The sequence below is a fragment of the Acanthaster planci genome, unplaced genomic scaffold, assembly GCF_054643075.1.
Source record: "Acanthaster planci isolate LZ-2023a unplaced genomic scaffold, COTS_SCS Contig3, whole genome shotgun sequence".
In the NCBI taxonomy this organism is placed as follows: Eukaryota; Metazoa; Echinodermata; class Asteroidea; order Valvatida; family Acanthasteridae; genus Acanthaster; species Acanthaster planci.
This window is the reverse complement of record NW_028257627.1, coordinates 78,763-91,346: the sequence shown is the minus strand read 5'-3', so window position 1 is coordinate 91,346 and position 12,584 is coordinate 78,763. Positions and strand designations below refer to the sequence as shown.

The 12,584-nt window shown below is 40.6% G+C and overlaps 1 protein-coding gene across 2 annotated transcripts in view; it reads left to right on the top strand.

Moving 5' to 3' along the window:
• LOC110981044 (G protein-signaling modulator 2-like) overlaps nucleotides 1-12,584 on the top strand; it is an 81,564-nt gene that overhangs the window by 39,029 nt on the left and 29,951 nt on the right. For both annotated transcript variants that reach the window (XM_022238211.2, XM_087131605.1), the window contains 5 exons: nucleotides 3,775-3,930; nucleotides 5,027-5,135; nucleotides 8,606-8,691; nucleotides 10,013-10,062; nucleotides 12,386-12,450. In XM_022238211.2, the coding sequence (XP_022093903.1) occupies nucleotides 3,775-3,930; nucleotides 5,027-5,135; nucleotides 8,606-8,691; nucleotides 10,013-10,062; nucleotides 12,386-12,450 (466 nt within the window). The remainder of the gene's footprint in view (nucleotides 1-3,774; nucleotides 3,931-5,026; nucleotides 5,136-8,605; nucleotides 8,692-10,012; nucleotides 10,063-12,385; nucleotides 12,451-12,584) is intronic.

Genomic DNA, 12,584 nt, shown 5'->3' with positions numbered 1-12,584 from the left:
CATGTACTAGTACATGTAGGCATCGTTATCTTTTCAGATATTAGGGGCAGTAAAAAATTCTTTAAAAAATTCCAGCTTTTTATCTCTGAGTGGTACTGCATGAAGATCATGCATGGATAGTCTAGCATATTTTGTCCTTCTAAAATGCCTCGTGGAGACAGGTGTACATGTACATGTTAACACTTCAGTTGTAGGCAGCATGGCTACATTCCAGAGTGCCTGCTCTGTGTACTCGGTTGTAACTTAATTTGAACTGCACCATAACTCAATTTCTTGTGCAGTTAAGCAGTGCACTGCACCTTCTAGCTTTTTGTTTTTCGAATGGCACTTAATCAGCTGTGTGCTTATTGGGAGAAAAAAGGAAACGAGACAACTCAAAACTGAATTTAATGTGGACCTGTATTTTGAATACTGTTCATGCAGACAGGAACAAGTGATTTTTTTCCATGCACTGAAAATAAAGTTGTTTACAAAGGGACTGTCATCAAAGGCTAATACCTGACCGATGCAGGATAGGAAGACCGTTCTAATCAAAGATTATATATAGCGCCGCGTAGCGGCGCAAGATGGGTAATTCGGCCATAAAGGTGTTATTACTATGGGTGCCATTCTAGTGTGAACGTTAATTGTGTGTGCGTGCCTGTCGCGGCGCCTGCGCCTGTGCATTAACAGGCACTGCGCAGGCGTAGTCCAACCAGAATGGCGCCCATGCGATAACAACATTTTACGCGTATTCACGGTGAAGTTCCCCATCTTGCGCAGCGTAGGCGCTATACGATCTTTGGTTCTAATGTCCCACAAGACCATTGAAGACCTTCAGTCTGGAGTCAAGTCAGGAGCTATTCAAATGTATGACAACAACTCACTCCTTTGTCACTGGTCACCCTGTTACTAGTACTGGATCTTGTCTCAACCTCAACACTGTACGCCAGTTAAACCTTGCATTATGACATTTGCCAATATGTATGTGAATACGTGAATTTCCACAGAGGATAAAATTGACACTTTGTATTGATTTGACCTTCTCATTGTCCACCAGGTGAATTCCAAAATATACACTGTATTTCAAGAAAATAAAAAAAATCAATACATTTCAGAGGCTTAGGTTTGAGACACCGCAGCATTTGCATGTAAATTCAACTTATTCAAGCAAGGGTAACAAATCACAGCCAGAAGAAAGTCCGTCGCTGTTGATCACTGCCATCTCACCACTGTAATATGAACTGAGTTGCCACTGGATCACACAAAAGCCCATCATCAGATGTCGGTGTGCAACAGCTCAAGATCAGTCTAAGATAAAGCAAGGGTTTGGAAGCTGATCTGTAAGAAGCTCCATCCTGCATCATGTTGATATCAGACGAAGGTGACCTCTCAGCCTGTTACGCATATACATGTACAATGTAGTAGATTGATTTCCAGTTGGAACGCTTGCCAGGGCACCGCAGGCATTAAGAATTGATTAGGGGACAGTGTGCAGCTGACATACTGACTCTTGTATTGATACGTGTATTGCTAATTAAGGAAGAAAGATGATAGACAGATGCGTCCTCTACACTTAAATTAGTGCTGTACTCTACATGTACACGTACATGTATGTACCGTACTTTGGCTTAATCCAAATTGGGCATTTATGTACAGTACTGGTATTTTACCCCAAAATAGGCATCATATTGTTTTTTTTGGGGCCCCCAAAATTAAAGCCATATAACCAAACTTGCTCAGTTCTTAGCTCTAAAAAGCAATTGGAGGTCTGTCTTCACCTACATGTACTTTCTTTTCATATTTGCATACATGTAGCCAGAAAAAAATACCTTCAACTGCCACTATGTACAAGGACATACATGTACATACATAAATGACAGTTTCCAGATGTCCATGTCAATGCATCTTGCCTTCATTTGGAATGTATATACATGTATGTGTAAGTACAACATTAAATGTACGTGGATATTTATGGCATGTGTGTACGAGTGCATGTACATGTAAGGTAAGCAAGGTAAAAAGAAGATTTTTTCCTACTCCACCAGCAGTGACTTTACCTTGAAAAATCCCTTTCTTTCTGCTGAGTCGGCTTTGTCAAGCAAGTCCTGTGTGTGCATCTCTCTCAGTGTTTTATTTTAGAAGTTCTTCAGATTTCACTTAGTACTGCAGTTTTTTCACAGCTGGGTACAAAATACGTGGACTAGTGATAATACATGTATGTTGCTCGTTGGTTGCTTGACCAGATCCACCTTGAACCTGTCTGTAATGTCAGCAATACTACACAGGATACTTATAAAGGACACTCTGCCCGTTTGTTTCACGTGGCTGCAGATCATGATCAGTATTTCTGTGTTGGTTAGTGGATAGGGGGGGCCAGCGTTGGGATCACTAATCACACTACGTTGGTTAGTGGATAGGGGGAGCCAGCTTTGGGATCACTAATCACACTACGTTGGTTAGTGGATAGGGGGAGCCAGCTTTGGGATCACTAATCACACTACGTTGGTTAGTGGATAGGGGGAGCCAGCTTTGGGATCACTAATCACACTACGTTGGTTAGTGGATAGGGCGAGCCAGCTTTGGGATCACTAATCACACTATGTTGGTTAGTGGATAGGGCGAGCCAGCTTTAGGATCACTAATCACACTACGCTGGTTAGTGGATAGGGGGAGCCAGCTTTGGGATCACTAATCACACTACGTTGGTTAGTGGATAGGGCGAGCCAGCTTTGGGATCACTAATCACACTATGTTGGTTAGTGGATAGGGTGAGCCAGCTTTGGGATCACTAATTACACTACGTTGGTTAGTGGATAGGGCGAGCCAGCTTAGGGATCACTAATCACACTATGTTGGTTAGTGGATAGGGCGAGCCAGCTTTGGGATCACTAATTACACTACGTTGGTTAGTGGATAGGGCGAGACAGCTTTGGGATCACTAATCACACTATGTTGGTTAGTGGATAGGGTGAGCCAGCTTTGGGATCACTAATTACACTACGTTGGTTAGTGGATAGGGCGAGCCAGCTTTAGGATCACTAATCACACTACGCTGGTTAGTGGATAGGGGGAGCCAGCTTTGGGATCACTAATCACACTACGTTGGTTAGTGGATAGGGCGAGCCAGCTTTGGGATCACTAATCACACTATGTTGGTTAGTGGATAGGGTGAGCCAGCTTTGGGATCACTAATTACACTACGTTGGTTAGTGGATAGGGCGAGCCAGCTTAGGGATCACTAATCACACTATGTTGGTTAGTGGATAGGGCGAGCCAGCTTTGGGATCACTAATTACACTACGTTGGTTAGTGGATAGGGCGAGCCAGCTTTGGGATCACTAATCACACTATGTTGGTTAGTGGATAGGGTGAGCCAGCTTTGGGATCACTAATTACACTACGTTGGTTAGTGGATAGGGCGAGCCAGCTTAGGGATCACTAATCACACTATGTTGGTTAGTGGATAGGGCGAGCCAGCTTTGGGATCACTAATTACACTACGTTGGTTAGTGGATAGGGCGAGACAGCTTTGGGATCACTAATCACACTACGCTGGTTAGTGGATAGGGTGAGCCAGCTTTGGGATCACTAATCACACTACGTTGGTTAGTGGATAGGGCGAGCCAGCTTTGGGATCACTAATCACACTACAGATCTGTGTGAAGCAAACAGGCCCAGAGATTTCACATGTTACATTTATACTTTGAACTTACAAAGAACTTTCAAATGCTACTCCAAGCACATAACAATTATTTTGTTGTCCTTTGTTTTCTGCCCTAACCTCCTGTGCAGGAAAACGCTCCATATTGCTCGTCGGTTGGGCGACATAGCCATCGAGGCGCAGGCCTGCTACAGTCTTGGCAACACTTTTACTCTTCTTAGGGATTACGAAACAGCTGTAGACTACCATGAAAGGCACCACAGGATAGCACAGAAACTGAAGGACAGGTTGGCCTATAGGCAAATATCTAAAAGGTTTCCTTGCAACCAGGCAATTACCCTCCTGGGGAGGTTGACTGGTTTGTGCAGCATGTTTTCATCCACCGGCTGAATTATGGTACTGCAGTTTGAGACCATTAGAAATGTTGTGGATATACCAGTATGTACATGTACGTGGCTAAAAGAAACATTTACACGTAGATATATCACAATTTGATGCACTTATGGCAAGGAAACTGCATATGTACACATTTAATTTGATGTTTAATATTCAGAGCTTATAGATTGTCAAAGAAAATGATCAGGAGACAAATGTGTTAAGCAATTAGCAACTTTTCCCAAGGCATGTACACGTACATGTACATGTTCATAACGGTATACCCCATATGTGGACCATTTCGAATGGTCCCTAATTTTATACTATAGACACAATGGTCATCCCTACAGTTTGATCTATATTTTCTAAGCGATAAGAAAAAATCACCCTGACTGCAATTCCAGCCAGGGTAGTGTGTCTGAAAATGAAAGTCTAAAGATTTCTGACCATAATTATCTTTAAATTGGTGACTGCTTTTATGACAAATCTTGTAAGTTCAGAACACGTTTTTTTCCAATTTCCAAGAGTGATAAATTAATGCAAATTACCTGCCAAACAAATACTGATAGTTTGAAATCAGTTCCGGTGATATTTCCATGTCAAATAACAAAGGTCAGATGTAACAGGCACGCGAATATGTCACACATTTGGACCCCAAATTTCTGGAATTACCCTTTACAAAATGACATTTGCACATGTATGCCTGCCATCTGTGAGGAAGCCGTTGTACTGTACATGTACATGCTAACTAAAACAGCATCTGTGTGTACATGTACTTGTGCGGTGGAGGCTAATTCAGCAGCCATGTGTTATGGTAATGCAACACTATCAGTGCAGATGGTGGGAGCACGTAAATTTACCTTTAAGAATGTGTGATACTTGCACTTAGAATATTGCAGCAGTGATGGTTTCATGTGCAAGCGTTCCTGTGCAGACATGATGCCTTGATGGTTTTCGACACTGTTTTTTGTATTTTTTATTTTGTTAGTTATTATTTTCTTGATGCAGGGTTGGAGAGGGTAGAGCCTGCTGGAGTCTAGGTAATGCACACACAGCGCTGCAAAACCACCAAAAGGCACTGCACTATGCAACTCTTCACCTACAGATTTCCAGAGAGGTAATTTGCCAAACGTGTCTGATGAGCACCACCGGTGTTGATTGATTGCAGTTATCTTGTATCTGCTGATCCCCACCTTAACGAATATCTGACTTGTGTGTACAAATTTATGCGACCTTGAGTGCTGACCCTTTGAAGCCCACGTCAAAGATTGTGGTTTAATCTTGGTGCAAAACAAGAAGAAGCTGTCATGAACCTTTTCCTCAGATAAGCTGATTTCCTTGGGTTTTTTTCACTTCTCATGTGCATGCATGCCATTACCAAATCAGAAAAAGTCTTCCTCGGTTTAGATTGACTTTGTTTTTTTTTTCTTGAATGCCCAGTGGGTGGGATTTCAGGGCTGTTGATTAGTTTGCTGCTGTCACTTTGTTGCATTTAGAACAAGGTGGCCTCCGTGAAGCAATCATCTTCGGAGTCTTCTGACATAAGATGTTGTTTTCCCTTGTCTTCAGCTCCATAAACTCTTTAATCCACTGACAAAAGACCAAAGTTTGCCCGGTTTTGATGAGCACTGTTCAACCCCTTCATTTGCAAAGGAAAAACAAGTGGCCATCTTTATTGCTGAATTTATCATGGAATTGATCAATCTACCAATGGTAATGACAGTTAATTCCCATTGATGGGCCATACTCTGTATGGTAATGTGAAGTGATGTCATCCCAAGTACTAAATTGATTCACATACAGAAATTTTGTAATCTATTCTGCAGATCAGCATTAATCATATTCAGGCATGCGGCATTGTTTCTCTCAGGTCTTACCAGTCCAATCCACCTTGGTCTTGACAGAACTTTGTCCTCTTCCCCCATAAGAAAGCCTCGCTCATTCCCCCTTACAAATCTCCCAGCCAATAGGGATGTGCCAATTCAGATATTTGGCTATTTGACCTATTATCAAATACGCTAATGTTTATTTTTGAAATCGAAGAGTCAGAGGTGATAATCAATGAAATAGAAAATAAGGGAAAAATCCAACTAGATGTATTTGGTTGCACAGTTTCATCCGTAACCACTTGCCAGCAGGGATTCCGGTTTCGGACACGTATTCTTTATACGCGTGGCTGGGGTTTTACGCAATTGGAGACCAGGAACTGGGCCGTCTAACAAAAGACCTTACCCATAACAAAAGACCAGGCTGCTGGGAATTACCAACATTTTTTCTATCTCAATAGTGGAGATAATCCTGCCTTGTTTTGAAACAGTATACCACGGTTTGGGGCATTCAGTGCAAGCGGATTACAACTGGGGACAAAAGCACTCCACCGCAGCGATGAGCCACACACTACCGCTGTACGCTAATCTGGCCCCTATTGAAAAGACGTCAGCAGCGCACTGTGCCAGTTTCGTGAACAAAGATAACACCGCACAATCTGGGCTCTTTTTACAAGGCAGCAGGCCTGGCTGGAATACTCCAGCATCAATAGATGTTGCCTGTCAGATTAGAGTAGAAACCAGACCGTCCTTTGTGTGGGTGTAAGTGTCCAGCAAATGAAGATATGAATTTTTAAAGAATTTTGAAAACAGAAAAAAAAGAAAACTATTCCGTCCCAGCATCATCAATATTCATAAATGCCCCGAGCGTGAAGTGGTTTGAGTATAGTTCAGGATCCCACAAGTATTTATAGGCAGTAGAATGCATATATTCAACAGTAAGACCCATCCAACAGTAAGACCCAAAATGACTTTTCTTCAATGTTTTCCAATTTCGAACAAACATGTTTTGCTGTCTGCATTTGTGACAGTTTGATACATGTACAGATCAAATTGGGAGTGGAATATTCCAGTTTTGAGTTATTCAAATTCAGCCTCACCTTGCCAGCAAACTACCATTGGCTAATGCCTATTCTCCCAGTCGCAGGAATACTAAAGTCTTAAAGGTTCTTCCCCCCCCCTCCTTTTTTCCAAGGAGATTTCAAGACATCTGTAATCTCAAACCTGCCATGTGTCTCATGTGTTTATTTTTCACGGTTGTTTATTGACAAGCTGTGGCCAAATCACATTTTTGTCTGTGTACATGTAGGTGTAATAATGAAAAGGGGAGAGACTCAAGGCTGAAGGGATTACTTGTATTTGATTTGATATTATGAATTGATGTTTAATGTGCATGTATGTTACGGTAGCTTCCTTGTTACATAATTCCGGTTGATTGATCAGAAGTTCCTTTGTGAAAATGAAAGCATTCTCTCAGATGGCACAAAAGTATTCATGTGTGCTGGAAAAAAAATACACAAGCCAAACATTTCCTTGACAAGGATGAGAGATGAAATCCAATGGATGTCTTTGCTTTAAGTCAGAAGTTTACATAATCGGCATTGGCTGGCAGGGATTTCATAATTCATGTCATCAAAATTAACTTAAAATGGGAACAATTATTCAAACGAAAGAAAAAAAATAAGCTTGGCAGCTCCAGACTTAGTGTTTGCATTTTTGCTTGACACATTTTTCTGTTGCCTTGCTGAAGGCAGAAGAAGCAGTGTTCTTTCTTCTCAAATTGAATCATCTTGTCTTCTCTGTGTGTTGCTACCCATGTAAACAATCTTACCGCTAAGATGAGGTGATTTGGGGGTTGTTGTATAACGTGAAACTTTGCCGTGGCTCAAGTAACTGAAATCTGACTCTCATCGGTTCATACACAAAATGTAAAAATCCGTTTGGACTAAAGCGAAGATGAAAAAACCAGATGATCTGCCAAAATGTCATTGAATCGATATTTCTTATGATTACGTGTAGTTCTCAGCTTACGTTTTTCATTTACTATTTTAGGTAGTGCTGCAGCTGAGTCACCAAACTGAACCCCAAATCATTGAACGTTGCACTTCTGAACCATAAATGTTCAATATACATTGTATATAATGTTCGTACATACATGTATGCACATGCACATGTATGTATATAGACATATGCATGGTTAGCTAAGCATTGTGTGTGTTTATGAAAGGCATTTGGTAAGAATTCACCAAAGCTCAACTGCAAACATGCATCATGACTAAGTCTTTAAAATACAGCAAATTTCACAAGTCTCTACTGCATATATTTACTGTTACATTGCATGCACACAGGAAAGAACTTTTATGATAAAATCATTCATTGAATGAGTGCGAGTGCCTTTGTTGTAAGATTCACCTCAGACAGTAATCTGAATGGGCGTGATGAGTTTCATGTTCAGATGTAAACCAAAAAAAAAAACACACACACTATCAAATTGCACATCCATCTGGTTAATTTGCCATCAGCAGTCTTATTGAAAATCCAAGCGCAGCTGCAAGCACTACTCACTGTGCATTCCAGACTCCTATTTACCAGCAAAATCCATCTGTATTCATTGTCTCCTAGGCCCTGATATCGATGTAACTAATCTCTTCCCTTCCCTCTATACAACCAAGAAGCCTTATTGTTCACCACGAATTCAGGGGCTACCCATTTCAAAGCCTTTTAAGTAATTTTTTGTCTTCATACTGTTGCATTCATGTAGGTTGGAGACAAAACCGGAGAGCTGACAGCACAAATGAATCTGGCTGACCTCCGAGCCGTACTTGGACTAGACAAAGATCCATGCGGGTACATTCAATATTCTATTGACAGAACTCCATACGGGATTCAGGCCTAGGAATAAGTATTACAGTGAGCGTTACTTACTGGGGACGAGGTACCTGCATGTGTTAGGACTAGAAGAGTACCCTGTTTGGTTGGAAGAATCCTCTGGGACTAAACAAATACTCTTTGCTGAACATTCAAGATTCCTGTACAAATCCATTTGTGATGTTGCTAGAGACATTTGTTTTGTTTGCAAGGTGGTTTGCAAAAACTGCCATTTTCAGCCTACCGGTACAAGGAAATTAACTCATTTTAACGCATTCTTGTATTAGGAACACTTTGATCCATTTTGTCTTCATTTTTGTCTACCCATTGCTGGTTCTTCGAATTTCCTTCCACAAAGTTGACATTTATTTTGATCATTAACAAGTGACAGACCTGTCAATCGGAATGTTAAAAATGAGCTCAGAGTCAAGGAGCAATATTACTAGGTAACTGTTTGGGTCTACTGGCTCAAAGATTCTAATGTTTTGATTTCTGCCATATCTGTGTGGCTCCTGTGATGAAGAAAAGTGCAGACATATCTGTAGGAGGATATTCCAAGTAACTTACTGTGATTGGCGTAATGGGTGCAGCATGGCAGACTGCAATGGGCTGAAGAAGTTTGGTGCTAAATCAGGAAGCTGAGAAAAATCAAACTACTAACTGGTGTTGAGTACGAATGCATATGGGCAAGACTATTGTGCATGTGTTTTTCCAAATGCTAGTGCTACAGAGCTGGGTTCAAACATTTCAAGGCAAGTATGATTTGGAAAAGTGCAACTGAACTTTAACAAACCTTGTATTCAAACAGAAGTACATTGTAATTGTAATTAGCGGTACATTAATTGGCTATCACTTCAGTGTCATCAACCTGATTTTACCTTCTTGTCTAGCGCCTCGGATTAGTTTTCTAGATACATGATGGCGCTTTATAAGTGTTTATTATTATTATTGTTTTGAATCAAACACTGCCCGTGGGAGATGTGTTATAAATGAATACTGACTGCTTTACCTTGTGGTGTAGTGGAACTAGCCTCCATAGGTGATCCTTGGAGAATTCTACTTTTCCCTCAGCTTCGCTTGAAAAAAAAAGAAATGGAATGTTTCCATGAATCACCTTGAGAGGCTAGTTTTACTACACCACACCATGTGGTCTATACTGAAGTGAAAATAATAACATGTTCTTGTGGGAATGTGCTTTGGGAATATCAAATTGACGCACTGTAGCATTGGTCAGGTGTATTTGTATTAAGCATGAAAGGGAAAGAAGTCACATTTAGTTTCTTTTTCATTCTCCTTGCAGCCAAGATGGCCTTCTACAGAACGCTGATAAAAAGACACTCAAAGAAAAAGGTAGATGTTTTTATTTCAGTACCAACCCAGATACTGCAAGTTGTCTGTGGTGAAAACTTAACTCTTAAACCCTTTCAAATGTATTCAGTGGACCTGGACTGTCATAGTCCTAGATTTTTCGTTTGGAGAAAATGATTGAATGCATTCGTATATATGTGTATTATGCAGAATTAAATAAACAAATATAATAATGTCGGTATCCGAAATCATCGATCGTTACATACGTTTATGAGAGATATAGCAAAAAAGTATGTAGTTTGAAACCCCATGCTGGTCAAAGTGCATTTGAAGGAGAGGTCCTGCTGGTTAGGGAAGATTTAATGTACATGTATGCTTGCATGCTGAGGTGTTTGTTTGCCAAATGACTTGTTCATCATAAGTAGCTGGACGCATATTAAAACCAAACAGAGACTTGCATGTACACGTACTTCTGTGATGAACTGTTTGAAAAGGTAACTTGAGAGCTTTTTGTCCCATGCGTGTGAAAAGATGATGGTGCTTTCCCTTTCAGTGACACCCCTCTCTGGTGACTTACAACACTTACAAATTGAAGCATGAATAGTCTAGCCTTCTTATGTCCAGCAAGGGGTTGAAAGGGGTGGATATAAGAGGGCCCAAAGTTGGCCATGTCTGTTTGGTATTATTGGGGGTGCGAGCGGAGGACCATTTTTTAAATCCTCCTGTAAGCAAGAGCATGCTTTCTTGCCTGGATATGATGGCACTCATCAATTGCAAATGGGTGATTCCAGGGGAATCATTTATATTAGTAACTCGCAGGTGGTTTGGGACTGGGTATGTTTACCAAGAAGAGGATTCAACTCGGTAATGAGTGCTCCAAATCTCATTTGACTTTGTGTAGTTTCCGTTTGTGTTTTAGGTAGAGGGAGCCATAGGTTAGGTGTTTCATTTGTGTTAGAAGAAACCGGAGTCTTTTGGTGGTGGGGTTAGGCCTTGATTTTTGTGGCAGTATTTGTGGGCTTGCTTGCTCCATTTGTCCGAGCGGCATCAGGTAGTTCTGCAAATGGTATCCTCTCCGTGTTGCAACAAGAGAGGGCGTGTTTTTACAAAGCATCTTGGGGATGCTAACAGCTGGAAGTTTCTTTGGCTTTATACTGAGAGCTGTGTGTTTGCTATAACAGCGCACAGATGTTGATGATCTAAGTCTGATGTATGACATCATTGTTTTCCCAAGTCATCCTGAAGGAATTAAGGAACCGTGTTTCCATTTTTGCAGATGCCATATAAAAATGCCTAAGGAACTTTCATTTATTAACCAGTCATTACCAAACCACTTGGACTGTGTCGCTGTCTTATGAACAGAGGTTCTGCATGGTAGCCAATTTATAGTAAGAGCTTTTGTTCCACGGGGATACATAGGAGTAAACCCCTTTGTGCTATTCCTGCATAACAATATACATGTACCTTAAAGATGGCTGCCATGCACGATCTCTGTTTAATAGTCTACTTAGGAACAATGTTTCATAAGAAATAGCATTCAGCAATCAATCCCATTCAAACAAGCCACTTGAGATTGTGATAAATTCCATTGCTATTACAGAAGCCTTGAATATTACACAGGGTTAATGTATGTGCATAGATCGTAACCCTAGCAGTCTTCAATCCTCCAACAGGTGACTAATTGAGGACCATTCAGCTTACTGATGTCACTTTGCGTTCTGTTGTATATATTTGTGTAGAACAATTCTTTTGCCCTGGATTAAGTGCTCGCAATGAAAAGAACAGAATGGTTTGTCTGGCCTGGAACGTGTGTCCCTTTTGTTCAAATGTTTTAGCATTAAATTTGTGTCTGCTATTGAAAGCTACATGGCATGTACAGGTGTAGCTATAAATTTGGCTATTGTAGCAAAAATTAAAAATTCTTGAAGGCAATGAAGCATGGTGGTCAATACTAAACAGCAGGGTTATATGTGTCTTTCACAACCCAATTAGATTTTCAATCCAAAATGATTTTTTTTCCTGTGGCGTCCAGAAATGCTGTGTTGCATTTTCAATTTTGTTGCCATGGGAACTTCTTGGTATGTTGCAAAAAAAAATTGAAGTAGCGTTTAGAGAGAGAAACAGATGAATATAAACTCACAACAAAATTGGAAATTGTCTCGTCTTGGCATTAGATGGCATCTCCATGGAAAATGTGCAGTTGTGGGCCGCAGATTGTGAGCTATAAACAGTTGATTGGACAAAGCTCCATGGAATGATGTTTATTTTTTCCTTTGCTTACATGGTAAAAGGCTGATACAGTTACTGGAAATAAAATTTTTTTTTTTCCCCTGTTGTTCAAACATTTGATCCTTTTTTTTTTCAGAAGTCAATATGCAGCGTCGCCAAAGTATGGAGCGACTGGAATTGGTCACCATGACACCAGATAAAGTAGGCAACATAGTTTGAAGCAATGAATTAAATTTTCATGTGAAGTTGAATTATTTGTGGTTTTGGTTTGGTTTTGGAGTTGGTTTGTGGTTTAGGTTTGGGTATGGATAGCCAATTTGGTTTAGTTTTGTTTG